At 60.0% G+C, this 15,638-nt stretch overlaps 1 protein-coding gene across 1 annotated transcript in view; it reads left to right on the forward strand.

Annotated features, from left to right (window-relative positions):
• The window catches only part of C2CD2 (C2 calcium dependent domain containing 2), a 48,289-nt gene extending 33,735 nt beyond the window's left edge, over nucleotides 1-14,554 (forward strand). The window contains exons 9-14 of the mRNA XM_032865291.1: nucleotides 1,271-1,392; nucleotides 1,875-2,046; nucleotides 2,810-2,923; nucleotides 4,919-5,046; nucleotides 6,598-6,931; nucleotides 14,009-14,554. Coding sequence (XP_032721182.1) covers nucleotides 1,271-1,392; nucleotides 1,875-2,046; nucleotides 2,810-2,923; nucleotides 4,919-5,046; nucleotides 6,598-6,931; nucleotides 14,009-14,271 — 1,133 coding nt within the window. The 3' untranslated portion in view covers nucleotides 14,272-14,554. The remainder of the gene's footprint in view (nucleotides 1-1,270; nucleotides 1,393-1,874; nucleotides 2,047-2,809; nucleotides 2,924-4,918; nucleotides 5,047-6,597; nucleotides 6,932-14,008) is intronic.
• The last annotated feature ends 1,084 nt before the right edge of the window (nucleotides 14,555-15,638 follow it).

A 15,638-nucleotide genomic window follows, 5' to 3' on the forward strand; every position in this document is an offset into this window, starting at 1 on the left:
GCTTTAGAGACAAGAAAGCAGCAGTTAAAGGTAAAATCGTGAACGGGAACACGGACCTATATGTTTGCATGTGTGTAACTCAGGAGTTTGGGAATATATTAGGCTTTTAAAAATGCCCATAAACATACCAAAATTAGGAGAGGGGGACCCTTCCGTGGCTTATCCTGCTAAAAGACCAAGCCATTGGGTTGTCTCCCAAAGTTACAAAGACACAGGAAAAGGCATTTCAAATTTCTGTTTATTAGCAAGAATTTTCTTTTATAAGATTTTAAGTTTTCAAAGATTTATCTTAGAGGAGGAGGAAGGGGCAGAGGGAGAGGGAGAGAGAACTCTCCAGCAGAACCCTGCAGAGTGCAGAGGCTGACCCCAGGACCCCGAGACCATGACCTGAGCCGAAATCAAGAGTCGGCTATTTAACGGACGGAGCAACCCGGGCGCCTCCCCCCACCCCCCCCATTAGTAAGAATTCTGAGCTAATTTCCTTGGTTCTGTTGTCTTGGGATAAGATCTGAGAGGTGCCTCTGACATTCCAAGAGAGGGCGTGGCCAGAACAGGGCGTGGTTTGACCCGGGGTGGGCGGGGTGGGCGGGCGGACGTTTGCCGGGAGAAGCGGACCGTCCATTCCCGAGGCACCGAGGCTTTTGGCTCCTTTGGAGATCCGCCGCTGTACAGCCGGATGGGATCTCTGAAATTTCACATTAAAAACAAAAACCAAAAACAGGACAAAGGACTACCGCAGAACCTTTACCAGACTCCCGGAGTTCTGACATTTGCCCCGTTCGCTTTATTATCTGCACTCGCACTTGGTGGTTGCTTTTGATTATGCCTGCAGACGCCCGGACACAGGACACACGCTGGAGGGTGAATTTGAATGTTTGAGGGTATCGGGCCCTGCACCCTCCTTGCTTCGGGGCATTTCCTAAGAATAAGGACATTCTCTCATACGTCTGCACCGGTTTCCCCGACCTGCCGCCCGTGTTCCCCTTCATCGGCTGGGCCAGCACCCCGTGGAGCAGTTACCCCCACTCCCCCGGATCAGACACTGCCTTCTGTCTGCTGTCTCTTAGCCTCCTGGGGTCTGGAGCATGTCCAACGCCTCTCTTCGCCTCTGGTGTTGTAGAACGTTCTGAAATGTTCTGGACCTGGAGGATGCTGGTGCGGACCTGGTGCGCACCAGGACTCTGTTCTGGTTGCGGTGGTGGCTCCCGCTGACCCCTGCTCCCGTGGAACCCTGTGGAAACATACCCTTACTTGTCTCCTATCTTTTTAGCCGTATTGGCGACGACAACCATTCCTTTGGATTTATTCAAGAAGCAGCCGTCTGGGCCCCAGAGCTTCACGTTGACCGGCGGCTCCTGCAGCAGCTCAGTGCTGGGTTCGGTCACCGCGGAGGTACGACGTCATTCCCCGCCGGGGCCGAGCTCCACCTTGACCGGCTTGAGATTAGGAATATCTTTACCTGTCGGTCGTCTTAACGTGTTCTTCAGCGGGAAATGGGACGCTCGCTCACCGAAGAGGAGCTCCTCTTCCGTCCTGTGCATTTCTAGACTCGAATGGGACACTGCGCCCACGATCGTGTTGAGTGGTCTGCCGCATGGCGAGCTTTCCACGGTGCCGGGTCACGCGGGCCTAACCCCGGAAAGGGCCCTTCGATTTCGCTGGGTTCTCCAGCCTCGGTGCCCGTCGCCAGGCGCTGCGTGACGGGTTCTTGTCACCCTCTGTCGTTTCTGGGAAAACCCAGACTGATGGCTGGATGGCTGTGGTACTAAGCGGGGCTGACCGACGAAGCCAGGGGTTACGGCACGGGAGGGCGGCGTGCATGCCCAGGGGTCGCGTGGGCACAGCACCAAACGCGTAACCGGCTTTCTCTGCAGTTTTCTTACCTAGAACCCGGTGAAGTGAAACCCAAGACCCCGCCACCTACTCCTGCCACAAAGGTCGAAAAAGACCGCACGGTGATGCCCTGTGGGACCGTGGTCACCACCGTCACCGCCGTGAAAACCAAGCCTCGCTTTGACACGGGGAGAGCGTCCCCCCTGAGCTGCGGTGAGTGCGGCCCGGGAGCACCTCAAGGTGGCGGGAAGCGCCGGCTGCCGGGGCAGGTGTGGCTCCGACGACGGTCTCGTGTGCAGGGAGGAGGGTGACTGACGAGACTCCCAGCTTCCCGCTTCTCACCGGTCACCTTTCTCTGTTGTCAAACGCGCGGCTGCCCAGGCAAGTTCAGCTCGAGCGCACGCTGGAGCGCCGAACCTGGCCGTGCGGGGAAGTGATCTAGTTCAGTGAACTTCCCGCTCACTCCCGCGGGGACGGCCGGCCCACTGTCTTGAAACCTTCGATGGAGGCCATCGGTGCAAGTTCGTAGGAGGAGAATCCGTTTTCTAGAAGGGCCCGGGGTGCAGTCACTTTCGACCCAGCCGAGTTCTGCACCTGTCTCCCTAGTCTCTACCGCAGAGACAACCTCCGCGTACGGGCTTACTGTTTTATTTTCATTTATACTGTGTTTCCGCTTCCAGATAGATAACGTATCATCTTCCCAGGGCCGGTTTCCTGGCCCCGCTGTTCTTGACTACAAAACAGAGAGTGAAATTCTGGCTTTTGATGAAAGTTTCTGAAATTTTATTTAAACCCAGGTTCCCAGCATCCTTTTGGGTACTTGCCCCCTCATACACCCCTGCACCCCACCCCAAAATGAGAGACGGTTAAAAACATCTGAACGGCTGGGGTTCCATGAAAGCGTGATTTCACCTTCCGCGAACTGTAGGGTCAGGTGGCTTTTGGGGCCATTGTGATCCGGATTTTCTCCTGGCAGAGTCTCCCCTGAAGACGCCTGTCAAGGTGAAGGTCATTGAGAAGGACATCTCTGTTCAAGCCATCTCCTGCCATGGGGCTCCTGTCAGTAAGACCTTCTCTTCTTCGGACACAGGTAACGGGCCGCAGGCTCACCGCATCCTTCTCCCTCCTTCCAGGCTCTTCTCCTGTCTTTCTCATGTGCCCCCAGGTCAGCATTTCCTTTTTGGAGTTTGGGAGGCGCTGTTTTGAGCACTAAGAGCAGAACAGGGAGGAGGTGGGGGGAACGGAAGCCAGGCAGAGACCAGGGGTGGTGTTAAGTTCTAGCAGATGCTTTCACAAAATAAACATAAAATCCCAGTTTATGCCTCATGTTATAAAATTTGAGCATGATTTTCCCCTCGCTCAGTATACCAGTGCTATGACTAACACCCAAGAGGCAGGACCCAGGGGTGTAACTGTAAAGGCGGCTTTTCTTCTCCCGTTGCCCCAGAGAAGCTGCTCGTTAGGCTTGGTCTCCCCCAGAACTCTGCTCGCAAATGCCCATTGTTACGGTCACGCCCAGTGTCTCTGGGGAGAGGGGTTCCTGCCTCCTTAGGTCAGAGCCCGATCTAAACTTGGGGATTACGTTTGCCCCCTTTGCTCGGGGGCGACTTGCTGTCGGAGGGAGGGCAGGGGGGCTCCTTCTCTCCGGCTCACCTCTCCCCATCCTCTCAGTCCTGTTTCTGGTCTCACAAAGGGTTAGGAGGAGAGGACGGGGGGCAGGGAACTCTCATCTGATGGGCGCGCCGTCTTAGGACGGCTTCGGATCCCTGCAGCTGGTGAAGCTGACACTGCCTGTCCCATGGGGGTGGTCACGGTTCTCTGGAAACCGCAGGCTCCCCCCAGCTGCAGTCCCTAGACGCAGGCCTTGTCCCTCCGCTGGCTGGCCACCCCCAATGCCCCTTCTGCCCCTGGTGGAGCGTCCCACTGCCTCAGACCACAGGGACCCCTTCCCCCGTTCAGGATCGCTTTTTAAAAGGGCTGACGTTCCCACCGTGGGTTTCTCTCCCACTCCGTGGGCAGTGGAGTCAGCCCCCAGATCAGCTCCCTGGGCCGCCTGTGGCCACTGAACCCTTCTCACGCACTCCCAGCACCTGGACAGGGCTTTGAAGGACATCTCCGAGCCACCGGGCCTGGCATGAAGTGTTGGGAACGACAGTGCCGCGCTCCCCTGGGGGGTCCTCGCCAGCCCCCTCCTCGCGAGCCTCTCCCTTCGCGCTGCGTGGTGGTCAGGCAGTGTGTGGCCGCGTCGGCCCTGAAATGGAGCACTTGTTGTCCGTCGTCTGAGCTGAGACGGGAGATGCCCCGTTAGCGTCCAGCCCTCCGATGGCCTTGTGTTTGCCTCTGCCCGAGCAGGAGCTGCCCCAGGGAAGGGACAGACGGGCACGAGCCGGGCATCGGGGACCTTGGCAGTACTGCTCCCCCCCACCTGAGCTACCTGACATCCCCCCACGTCTCAGGGGCGCACGCCTCACAGGGTGAGGGGATGGGGACACGTAACACTGTGCTGTGAGCCTTCCACAAGCCCCTGCTAGGTGTCCGGCCTCCCACAGGTGTTGGCCAGGTGTAGGGTACGGACCCCGGGAATGAGCTCACAGCAGCCCACTGTGCTGAGCCGCAGTCGGGAGGGGAAGGAGTGACTGCGTTGCCTCCCGAAGTTCAGAATCTTCTGAAAGGTGGGAGGTTTTTTGTGGGTGGGTCTTCCTGCTTTCGTTGGTCTCTATCAACTCTAGGGAGGTCTGGCTGGCAGATATCTGAGGGCAGAGATCTGAGTAAGTACACAGCAGCGAGTGCATGGAACCATCCAGAAGGAGCTGTAGGCCGAGGGGGGTCTGTGAGCCAGACCCGGCCCTGTTTGTAAACTCCTCGGAGCCCGGCCTTGTGCGATGGTGTCCACACAGGCTCAGCCTGCACAGGACCGAGGCCACCGTAAGTGCCACGGCCCAGGCTGGCCCACAGAGCTGCGCCCATTTGCTCTCTGGCCCTTTCCAGAGGAGACCTGGGGGCCTTGCCTGGGGACCGTTTCCATCAGCCCTGCAGGTCCGCAGGCTGGAGCGTAGCGTGCTCAGGGCTGCCTTCCCTCCCGCAGAGCTGCTGGTGCTGAACGGCTCGGACCCCGTGGCTGAAGTGGCCATCCGCCAGCTCAGCGAGTCCTCGAAGCTGAAGGTCAAGTCCCCGCGGAAGAAGAGCACCATCATCATATCAGGGATCTCCAAGGTGCGGCTCGTGCCCGCGCCTGCGCCCCTCCGTGGCCGAGCTCCCTCCGTGCAGAAGGCGGCCCGAGCTCCCGGTGTCGTCCAGGCAGCTCCCTGCCGAGGGCCAGCGCCGGGGGTCACCCGTGTTTAGGCCGCTGTCCCTGTCGTGGGGAAGCTGGCGGGTTCTGGCCCCGGGGGCTCTGGTTGGTGAGCGGCCAGTGAATCGTGTGCAAAACTATTGAGACAGAGAGACTGGCCTGCCTGAGGCCCCATCTGGGGACAGAGCTGTGACCCTCTCGCAGGCCGACATGTCCCTAAAACACTGAAGGTGTTGGCCGTGAGTGTGCTTTTGCAGTCAGAGACAGATGGTGTAAGTGTCCCCTGGCCGCCGCTCGTGCGCTTCCCCGTGCCGGCGGTGCAGAGTCCGTGCTGGGCCCCACACAGGCCGGGCCGCCAGAGGGGGCAGCCCTGCAGGGCCGGGGGCCACGCGAGGGTCCCGTGCGCGTGTTCGACATCTCCAAATGAGCAAGGAGACTGCGGGCAAGGAAGGGGCCGCTGGGAGATGTGGTCGTTGTCGGGGAGGGGGAGCAGGAAGGCTCTGAACCCAGAGGGCAGGGCAGTGCCTGGAGGGTAGGAGAGCGTGGCCGTCTACAGCTCATGCCCAGGTGGGTCATGGGAGGGGCCGGCATGAGCTCCCGGTGCTGTCATTATACGCAGGGCCTCCACGGCCAGCGCCCAAGTCCCCGCTGCCCAGGCCCCCCGCCCCGGGCTCCCGGCCTTCCTGGGCGCACTTCCAGCGGCGGCCGGCAGGGGGCGGCGGCATCAGGAGTCCAGAACTCCGTCCTCTCCGGTTCCCGGAGGCTGTATCTCCGACTCACTAGGAACCTGCGGCTCTTTATTGGGATGTGTCCAACCCACGGCAGTGACGAGGCTTCATGGAGGCTCAGACGGCCCCGTCCTCAGTCAGCGGGCTCTCTGCCAGCCACGTGTGGCTGCCCGTGGTCAGGAAGCGGGCGGCCCCGGGGAGCCCACGCCCCTTGCAGTCACCTTCCCGGGCTCCAGCCCACCGGCCCCGAGGGTTAGGGTAGCACCTGCACCTGTCTTCGGCACCAGGAGGTCACACACGGACTTCTCAGGTCGCCGTGTGCCTGCCGATTGGGTTCTCCGTGCAGGGAACAAACTCCCGTGGGAAGAAGTGTTGACAGACCAACCGAAGGGACAGCCCACTTCCTGTGCCTCCCGGTGTGCTGCAGGCCACTTGGGCGGAAGTGTCTCCCTCCTGTGGGCCCCCCCGCCGGGGAAGGCTGTCTGCTTCCTCCACACCCCTCACCTGTGACCTCAGGTGCCCCTCGCAGACCCTCTGCGGCGAGGGGAAACCCTCAGTGGCTGCGTTTCAGTCCCTGTGAAACCCGCCGTGCCTCCTGGGGGAGCTGTGGGCTGGTGTCTTCTCACACTCTGGAATCACCCTCAGGACCTTTGCACGGAGCTTTTCATCTCTTCCAAGCCCGCGGCTCCTTTCATCTGTCCTTGCCACCACCCCTCATGCTAACTTCTTTCTTTTGTCCTGGGACAGACCTCACTCTCTCAGGACAATGCCGCTGCCCTAATGCTGGACTACTCGGCCTCCATGGACAGCGCCCACCAGGAGGACACCCCGACCCTCGTGGGGGCGGCCGCTGCCTCTGCCCCACTGCAGGAAGAGGCCTCCGCCCCACTGCAGGAAGAGGCCTCTGCCCCAGCCCCGCCGGCCCCGGAGCCCCAGGAAGGCGAGCTAGACTCCTGGGACTTGGACAAGGAGTCCCAGGCCTCGGCGTGGGGCAGCCAGGCCCCGCTGGACCTCGACGGGGACGAGCTGTCAGAGAGCTCCCTGAGTGTCTCAGAGCCGGGCACTGCCAAGAAGCATAAAGGTACCCACACCTGCGCCCCCTGCCCCCCGGCCCACCCGCTGGCTTTCCTCTCCTTCCCCTCTCCAAGCTAACCCTCAGTTCCCATCCCCGGCTTCCGCTCCCTCTGCTGCCAGGCCACCCTGCCCTTGGCACCCCGCCCCAGGAAGCAGGGGTGCCCCTGCCCGGAGCCAGTGGGCAGGCGGCATATTCAGAATCCTTCCGTCTCTGCCCCGAGGGCAGCAGTTTCTGGTCATGCCTAAAGGGGCCCTTTCCTCTGTTGGCACTCTGCCCCGCCCCCCCAAAATAGAACCCTCCAGAACGTTTAGAGGGGGTCACCCAGCGACTCGGCACGAAGCCAGCAGACCCCGGGCTTCTGTGGCTGTGGAGACTGGCCCCTCTGCTCACCGTGCCTCAGGCTCGTCCCTCCAACTAAAACCCGGCCCGACCTCAGTGCTCGGACCTGCTGGGGTCTGAGGGGAGAGACGTTCCCTGGGAAAGGAAGCAGTTAACTTGCCGTGTGTGTGTGTGTAGTGACCAGTCGTCCTGTCCTGAGGATGACCCGTTGTTCTCCGTTAGCACCACATCGAAGCTTTGCATTTGTAGACTTTGTCCGTGTGTGTGCTTGACTTGGGCTCTCGCATGACAGTCCCCCTCGAGGCCCTTTCTGAGGCGAGACAGTCCAGGGGCTCGAGGGCCGTTCTGGGTGGGAGGGTGAGGGAGGGTCAAGCCTCCTGGGCCTCGGCTCCTCTGCATGAGGCTGTGTCACCTCCCAGGCGGGAACAAGGCGATCCCAGTGCAGAGACGGGACGGGAGACAGACGCAGGCGCCTGGTCCCAGCTGGGCGTCGTGGGTGCCGCTTAGCACGAAGTCCTCGCCCCTCCCCTCCCGGCCCCCGAGAATGCAGACAGGAGGCCGTCTCGTCACTCCCGAGGTCGGGAAGCCTGGTTAGCAGCTCTGCGGCTGCCTCGCTCTGCTCCTCTCCTCTTGCCGCCACTGACCAGTGGTTCTCAAACTGGGTGACCGTGCGCCCCCTGCCCGTCCCCCCCAGGGGACACAGCTGTGTCCGGAGGCCGTTTCACCGGCCACAGCTGGGGGCTGGGGTGCTGCTACGCAGCCTGCAGGATGGCCTGGCACATGGTGGCCCATGTCCCTGGGGCTGAGGTTGAGGACTCTGCGGGGTGGGGGGAGGGTCTGCTCCACGGGGGTCCACGTGAGCCACACCCTTGCTGAAGCAGAGAGGGCACAGATGGGGACCCGCTGGAAGTTAGAAGGAAGAGGATAGCATCTCTAGGCCATGCAACAGAGATCAGACCGTGGGCCTCTGTCCACCTGCTGGCCCGAGTCAGAGTGACCGGTGCGTGGACCTCTGGTGGCTCCCTTGTCCCGGTTCAGAAGGGGCAGCCCAGGTGATGGGAAGGGCGGCCCGGCTGCGGGTCCACAGGGCAGCACACACACCCCCGCCCCCCGCCAGCCTGGACTGGGGGCCAGCTCCATGCCCCAGGGAGCTCCTCTAACCCCAAGGAAGCAGTGTGCGCTGGGCAGAGCGGAAGACGAGGTGCAGGGTGGGGCGCCCCTTCCTCCCCCTTCCTTCTCCCGACGGCCAACAGTCCAACAACCCTCCAGCCTGCCCTCTTGCCTTCACTGAGAGGCCGCGCCTCGCTGACCCCGAGTCCATCCAGAGAGCCCCGTTCCCTCCTCCCTGGCTTCTTCCTTCTGCTCCTCCGCTTTTCCTCCCAGAGAGTTCTTTGCCGTGGGTTTCCATCCTGGCTGTGCCATGGCCATGCTTCTCCTTTCCCGTCCCTGGCCAGGGAGAGGGCACCCCTGCAAAGGGGCATTCTGGGGGGAACTGGGTGCTGACAGGTGTGCTTGATGCTCCCCTGGAGCCTGGGCCCCGGGGCCACGCTGCATGTGGCGGTGACTGGTGTCGCTCACCCGCCGGCGCTGTGGATTCGCAAAGGGACGTATGGGGCAGCGTTTCCAAATTTGCTTCTGTTCCAGCGTTTTCGGAGACCCAGACCCTGCATCTCTAGGAGATGTCCGAACCGCGGGCGATTACGGGTGACGGGTGCCCACTCGTTCTTGTGCCCGGGGGTTTTCTCTTTCCTGCCTGGGGCCCAGCGGCTGTGGGGAGCCTTCTCTCCTTTTTAAACTGAAGCTCATCTCCTGGCCGGAGAACCGCGCGTGCCACCCTGTCCCAGCGGGAGTTCCCGCAGGTCCCCCAAACGGCCCGCGTGTTGAGAAGCCTGCGATTTCGCTGGTTGGACACACGCGTTCTTCTGAGGCCGCAGCCAACACAGGAAGTCCAGTCCCCAGATCTGGGCTTATTTTTAGCGTCACCAAGTGTCCGTGTGGTCGCACGGCAAAGGGAAGGCCTGGAACGGGACTGTGGGCTTGGAGGTGGTTAGGACGGGAGAGTCCGTGTCGTGTGGACTTTACCGTAAGGAAGAGCAAAACGATGGATGAAACTTTGACAAATATTAAGGAGTGAAAAAACAAAACCAGACAAACCTCCCCCCCCCCAGCCCCCAAGCCCGGCCAGATATCCTGCCCTGTACCGTCATGTGTGCACAGGCACGGCGCCCCGGGACTCACTGCCTGTCCCCCTTGTTTGGTTCCTGCATACTTTTCTTTTAACCTCTGACCTCTTCCTTCCCGTCATCTTGTGCTCATTCCCTTTAACTTAAGAGGATCGCTATGCCAACCAGAATTAATTGCCTACACAGTAAGTTATTTTTGTCTTATTGTTATTTATTTATTTATTTTTAAATCTGACTACAGCCTTGCCATGAGAAAAGCCTATTTTGCAAGAGCAGGAGGCAGATCCCCCTTCCCTGCTTTCCTGTGCCTTTGTGGCGTGACCTGCCCGGGCTGCTAGTTTCCCCGTGTTCCTCCTCGGACATGCCCTGGTCCCATTAGTGAAGCTCCTTCGCCTCGGGGGTCAGGGCGCTGTCCTTGGCTCAGGGGACAGCCAGCCTCATGCCCGGTCGAGTGCCCACACACCGTTCCCTTTGCTGGGCCCTGGTTCTAACAAGCGGTCCCTTTTCTACACGGATGGTCTATGGTTTGGCTTGACTTCCGGAGCTGTTCTGCGGGCAGCAAACTACAACGTGCCCAGGGACCTTGGTCACTGTCCTCCACCTCTCCGACGGATTCTCTGGTGACCTGTTCATGTCTGTTAGAGTCGGTGGAGGCAAATGAGAATAAATTTGCAGATATTTGCTATACTAAAGCTCCCATTTAGAGGAATTATTTTTGATTCTTTTCCTATTTGTTTATTCTTTAGCCCATTTGTGATTTTTTTTTTAAACCTTGCTAGAACCGGGGAAGATTTTTTTCTCCTCTGTCCCCCATTTAAGACGTTGGGGCTGTTTGTTTCAAATTCCACGTACCTCCTCTCCACATTTTACCTGAAGGAACCTCAAAGGCTCAGGTCTGGGCGGGCGAGGTCTGATTCTCGCTCATGCCCGCTGGAGCGGCCAAGACGGTCTGGAACTCGCTCTGTAAAACCCGGAGCGCTCCAGCCCCTCCTGCTCAGGCCCTGTGACCGTCCTCATCCGCAAAGGTGACAGACTCTGGGGGCCCAGAGGCAAGGGTGACGTTCCAAACTTTTAGTTACCGTCTTAGCCAGAGTTCTCTAGACAGAACCACAGGTGCTACATTTCGGGGAAGCGGCTCACGCCATCCTGCGGTCTGTCTGGAATCTGCGGGGTGGGGCGGCCGGCTGGACAGACTGCTGTCTTCTCCCCAAGGGAGCCCTGGGCGTTGGCTCTCAAGGCGCTGAGCCAATGGTATGAAGGCCAAGCACGCCATCCAGGGTGACGTGCTCTAGTCCGGGAGAGCCAGAGGCACGGTTAACCTCTCCTCTCCCGAGTGCCTTCCCGGGACAGATGAGTGTTGGACTCAGTTACCGGGCACGCTGGACGGGAAGACGCCAGGGACAGAGCAGCACGGTCCCGGGGAGCTGAGGAAGCTCCGTTCCCTGTCCCTTCCCAGCTGACGGGGGTGTGTGCTGGCATGTCTGAACTTGACCCCCACACCTCCACGGAGTGGCGGGGTCCGTGTCCCCTCCGTGGCCTTGTTCTTCTGGCTCTACTTCCCCCAAAGGTCACTGTGATTCGTCCCCCAGATCTGAACGTTCTTAACATTTTTATCTGGAAAGGAGAAAGGCATGACTTCCACTCATGCTAGTCATTCTTCACGTTTGAGGAATTAAGCTGTGGGTCTGGGAGGGACTTGGCGTCCTGTCTTACACGTGCTACCAGAACGTCAAGACTGACAGCGTTCCAGAAAGCCCGTCCCCGTCCGTGCTGGAGTACAGGGCCGCGCTCTGGGATGCTCTGAGGACCGAGACTCATCCCACTCCCAGGGGGCTCCCCGGTGACTGCCCATGCAGGTGTCCTTGACCAGACACCTGCTCAACCCGTCCCCCGGGTGGGACCCGTCCCCTGCCAGCTCAGACAGTAGGTCTCACACATAGAGGGGAGCCAGGCACGAGCACACAGGCTTTCTGCCCTGGGGCCCTTGCTAGCGGGGCCCGGCACATCACTGCCAGGAATAAGATCTCCCTCAGACACCTCTGGGAGACAGGAGCAGGGTTCCAGCCTACAGATCTGCAAACCTCAGCCCCTCCTTTCACATGACCCCTCCATCCGAAGCGGCGGTGGTGTCCCCGTAGAAGCCGTGACAAGTCATGTCAAGTTACGGGACATCACCTGGTTCTTGTATGAACACAGAACAGTCAGATTTACCAAAACTGCAGACCTGCTCGGAGAGCCTGCGTGGGGACGGAAGCGCAGCAGGCAGCACGTTACAGGCCCGGCCCGTGGGACGCGTGGGAGCAGACCTTAGCTTGTGGGACAGACTGCAGCGGGCACAAGTGTTTCCAGTCAGTACGGCACACGGGTCTGCCCACTGTCCGGACTTTATTCGCAGCCTAGAAGTCCCTGATAATTCATCTTAATATGGCAAGAATTTGAGTTTTAGTCATTTCAGTCTTGAAGTTTTTTTTATTATTAGAGCAAGTCAGCATGCCTGCAAGTCCGCGGGGACGGGCAGAAGGAGAGAGAATCCCAAGCAGGCTCCCCCCACTTAGCACAGAGCCCGATGCCGGGCTCAATCCCATGACCTCAAGATCATGACCTGAGCCAAAACCAGGAGTCGGATGCTTAACCAACTGAGCCATCCAGCGCCCCAAGTGCAATTTCATTTAAAAGAGTGAAAGTGATGGCTTAGAAACATGTAGATTCCCTTTCTAGAAAGCTGTGAACACAGCCACTCCTGGCCCTCTCTGTGCTCTGGTTTTCCTCTGAATCTGGGGCAGACCGTGCTTCCCGGCAGCCAGGTGCTGGTCTGTCCCGCTGCACACAGCCTTGTGCTCAGAAACGGACAGTGTCCCGGCTCCGGAGGTCAGAAGTCCAGAGGCCTCCTGATGGCGACGACGGAGACTCTGCTCCATGTTCTCCCCAGGTTTCTGGTGTCCACTGGCGTCCTTGCCCTCCCCTGGCTTGTGGAAGCGTGACCCCCATCCCTGCCTCCGTGGGTGCCCTCCCCGTGGGCGCGCCTGTGTCCACAGTTCTCTGAGTAAGGACACATCCTGTTGGCGGAGCGCCCGCCCGGATTTACCGTTTGTGAATCCCCTCTGTTGTCTCTGGGGTCTCGGGACCCCAACCGACGAATTCCGGAGGGACATGATCCAACCCAGAACAGCACCCGCACTCACACCTGGCCCCTGGCTGCAGACCCCTGCCCAACTTTTAGTGCACGGACCCCTGGAGTGGGGTCTGGAGACGTGGTCCTCTGGGACCGCCCCATCCCTGCTGGACCTCCCTCTCCTCTGTTTCGTGGGGACCCCTTATTTATATGCCCTTCAGGGACCCCAAGCTGAGCCTAAAGCAGGTTCCTGCAGTTCAGAATCACGTTCTGGGCCTCAGCGACCCCAGGTAACTCAGTCAGGCTGGAGCCCCTCCCAGTGCCTGGGTCATCCAACAGGCTGGGGAACAACCCAGTGGGCACCAGGGCTCCTGCCCCACTGGCGGGGCTGCAGCGACAAATCCAGCTGGTACCAGTGACTGGTGGCGTGACAGGCCCCAGCTGGGGATTTTTCAGGACACAGGCCACTTCTTAAGGGGACGGGACCAGCTCTAGGAACAGACACTCGTGGTCCCCAGATGTAGCGCAGCAGTCCTGTGGCGAGGGGAGAGCCACGGACACGTCTGTAGTCCCCTTCGTGCTGCCTCCCCCGCCCGCTGTCCTGGAAACCCCTGCGCACAGCCCCTCCCCATTAGATCCTTGTACACACGTCCTCAGGATTCTGTGTAAGAGGCTGTTTGCTTATATCCAAAGAGAAGGTGGGGGGAGGAGACCTTTTCAGTACCTTTGACCAGGTGACATTGGGCCTCTGCCTCCGGGCTCCGGAGCTCTGGGGTGTGCCCCAAGCGGAAGGATGCCCGTCCTCGGTGCCAGTTCCCGCGAGCGGCCTCTTGAGGTCCCGGGCACACTGCTCTGATGTGCTGACTGTTCCAAGTCCACACACGGGGCTGGGCCTGATTCCACCGCTGCCCACTCACATTCCATGCGGAAGAGCCGGCAGGTGTCCCTCGGGGTCCCCCCAAACAAACATTCAAGTATCTGTTGGCTCGAGCGCGAGAGTAACGAGTTGCCCAAGAGCCGTGGAGCCCCTCGCCCGGATGGCCAGACAGCCCTGTCCAGAGCCGCCGGCACCGACACGCGGGTGTGATGACCCCTGCTGGGTTTTCATAGCAGGGCTGTCTTTCCTGGGGGTGGGGGCCGGGGAGCCCCAGGGGGACAGCCCGCCGCCATCAGTCTTGACTAGGAGGCCAGGGAGAGAGAGGCCTCCCCGGGTTGCACCTGACCAGCTCACGGCTTCTGGGCTCAGAGTCTGTCCATCCTGAAAACTCTGGGGTTTGGTCCAGGCCAGATTCCAGCAGCTTCTCCCGGTGGCGACAGCGACCACACAGCAAAGTCAGAAACCGCTCTTACTAGAGCCGCTCAAATGTCCTTGTTTGTTTCCACTTGGACGAGTGGTCCCTGCGTTCCCGCCACGGCCCACCTGACCGGCCCCTGTGCTTCTCCCTGCAGGAGGGATTTTAAGGAAAGGCGCAAAGCTGTTCTTCCGCCGGCGACAGCAACAGAAAGACCCCGGCATGAGCCAGTCGCACAATGACCTCGTGTTCCTGCAGCAGCCGGAGGGGGCCCGGAGGAAGGGGGCGACACTCTCCAGGATCCTGAACAAGAAGCTGCTCTCCAGACACAGAAGCAAGAGTGCCATGAACGGGGCTCCGGCGGACCCCGCGGCCGGCCCCCTGCCTCACCAGGATGCAGGGAGACGCGGGCCCCCCTAACCACCCGCCAGGATGGAGCAAGAGGGCCTGCACACTGTCAGATGGCCGCCTGGTCTGGCTGGGGTAAAGGGGAACGGAACCCCGAGTTCCTGGCCAGGAGGCTTCCCCCAGAGACACCTGACAAAGTTCCATTTGCCACCAGATGCCCAGGGAGACCCAAAGCTCTGCTCCCACCCAAGAGCAGAAGTTAAACGCGAGAAGATTTCTGTTAGGAACTAAAGAACGTCCTGTGATGGACGGAGATGGGGCAGGTGTGGGGGACTCGGTCTTAACCCCACTGCTGCGCTCGGACACATAGTACCTTGGGTCCGCGCCCGGACCACGTCCCAAAGAGGAGGTGTCCCCCTGTGCTGTCCCTGGGAATGGAATGGATGAGTCACCTGTCCTCGCGGGTGGCTCAGCATCACGGTGCAGCCGGCCCTGAGTACGGAGAGGTGGGACAGAGGCAGCATTTGGTGGGGTCCGCAGGGAAATCACGGTGGTAATGAGAACACTATGACAAAGGAGGAGGACAGTTGCCTTTGGTATTAGCCATAGAACTTGAAACCATATGCAAACACTAAATTCTGCGCACCTTACGCCGAGTGCTCCTGGTGTTTACTCTGAGCCCGTTTGCACGCGGGGAGCTAGCAATCCCTGTGTGGTTTTACGTGTCCCTCTCTAGTGTCGAAAGTGCTGGGGGGAGGGGGCTCTCCAGGGAAGCTGGGAGCAGTCAGTGACAGCCAGCGCCACGGCAACCGCACACGCACACACACACGCGCGCGCGCACACACACACACGGTTTCTCTTTCCTCCACGGCCAGTTTCCCAAACGCCGCCAACGGCGGAAGCAGAGCACTTCTAGGACAAGAGAGGAAGCTGTCGTATGTCTCAGGAGTCTTCAGGGTAGAAGTTTCATAACAAACGGGCCAAATGTCGCGTCCCAGTCCTCTCGGGAGCTCTCCAGGATTCTGCCATGAACGGTGCGCCGCCCGTCTTGGTCCTTGTTTTGGTTCCCTGTGGGGGAGAGAAAAGATAAAGGCAGCCCACCATGTGCATATCTCTGTGTACCCCTCAAGCCACGGTCCTCGTCTGTCCGCCCGTCTGTGTGTCTGCGCCGCTGGCCCATCCGTCCAAAGGGGCCACTTCCAGGGGACGAGCTTGTCAGGGCCGTGGTCGTTCCTGAGAAACATCTGATGGTTTAACAAGATTCGCTTTCTTCCTGTGAGATTTCAAAGGCTGTCGCGAAGGCTGACCTCTGTCCCGGATAGGAAACTGGGGGGGGGGGCTCCTCCCCACACGCGCTTTTGTTGATCCTTAAACCCATCTTTCAGGGGTAACAGAGCCACTGCCAATCAAAACCTTCCCGAAAACCCAGATTACGGAAC

This window comes from Lontra canadensis, unplaced genomic scaffold (genome assembly GCF_010015895.1).
Source record: "Lontra canadensis isolate GAN:19392208 unplaced genomic scaffold, GSC_riverotter_1.0 scaffold29, whole genome shotgun sequence".
Taxonomy (NCBI): domain Eukaryota; kingdom Metazoa; phylum Chordata; class Mammalia; order Carnivora; family Mustelidae; genus Lontra; species Lontra canadensis.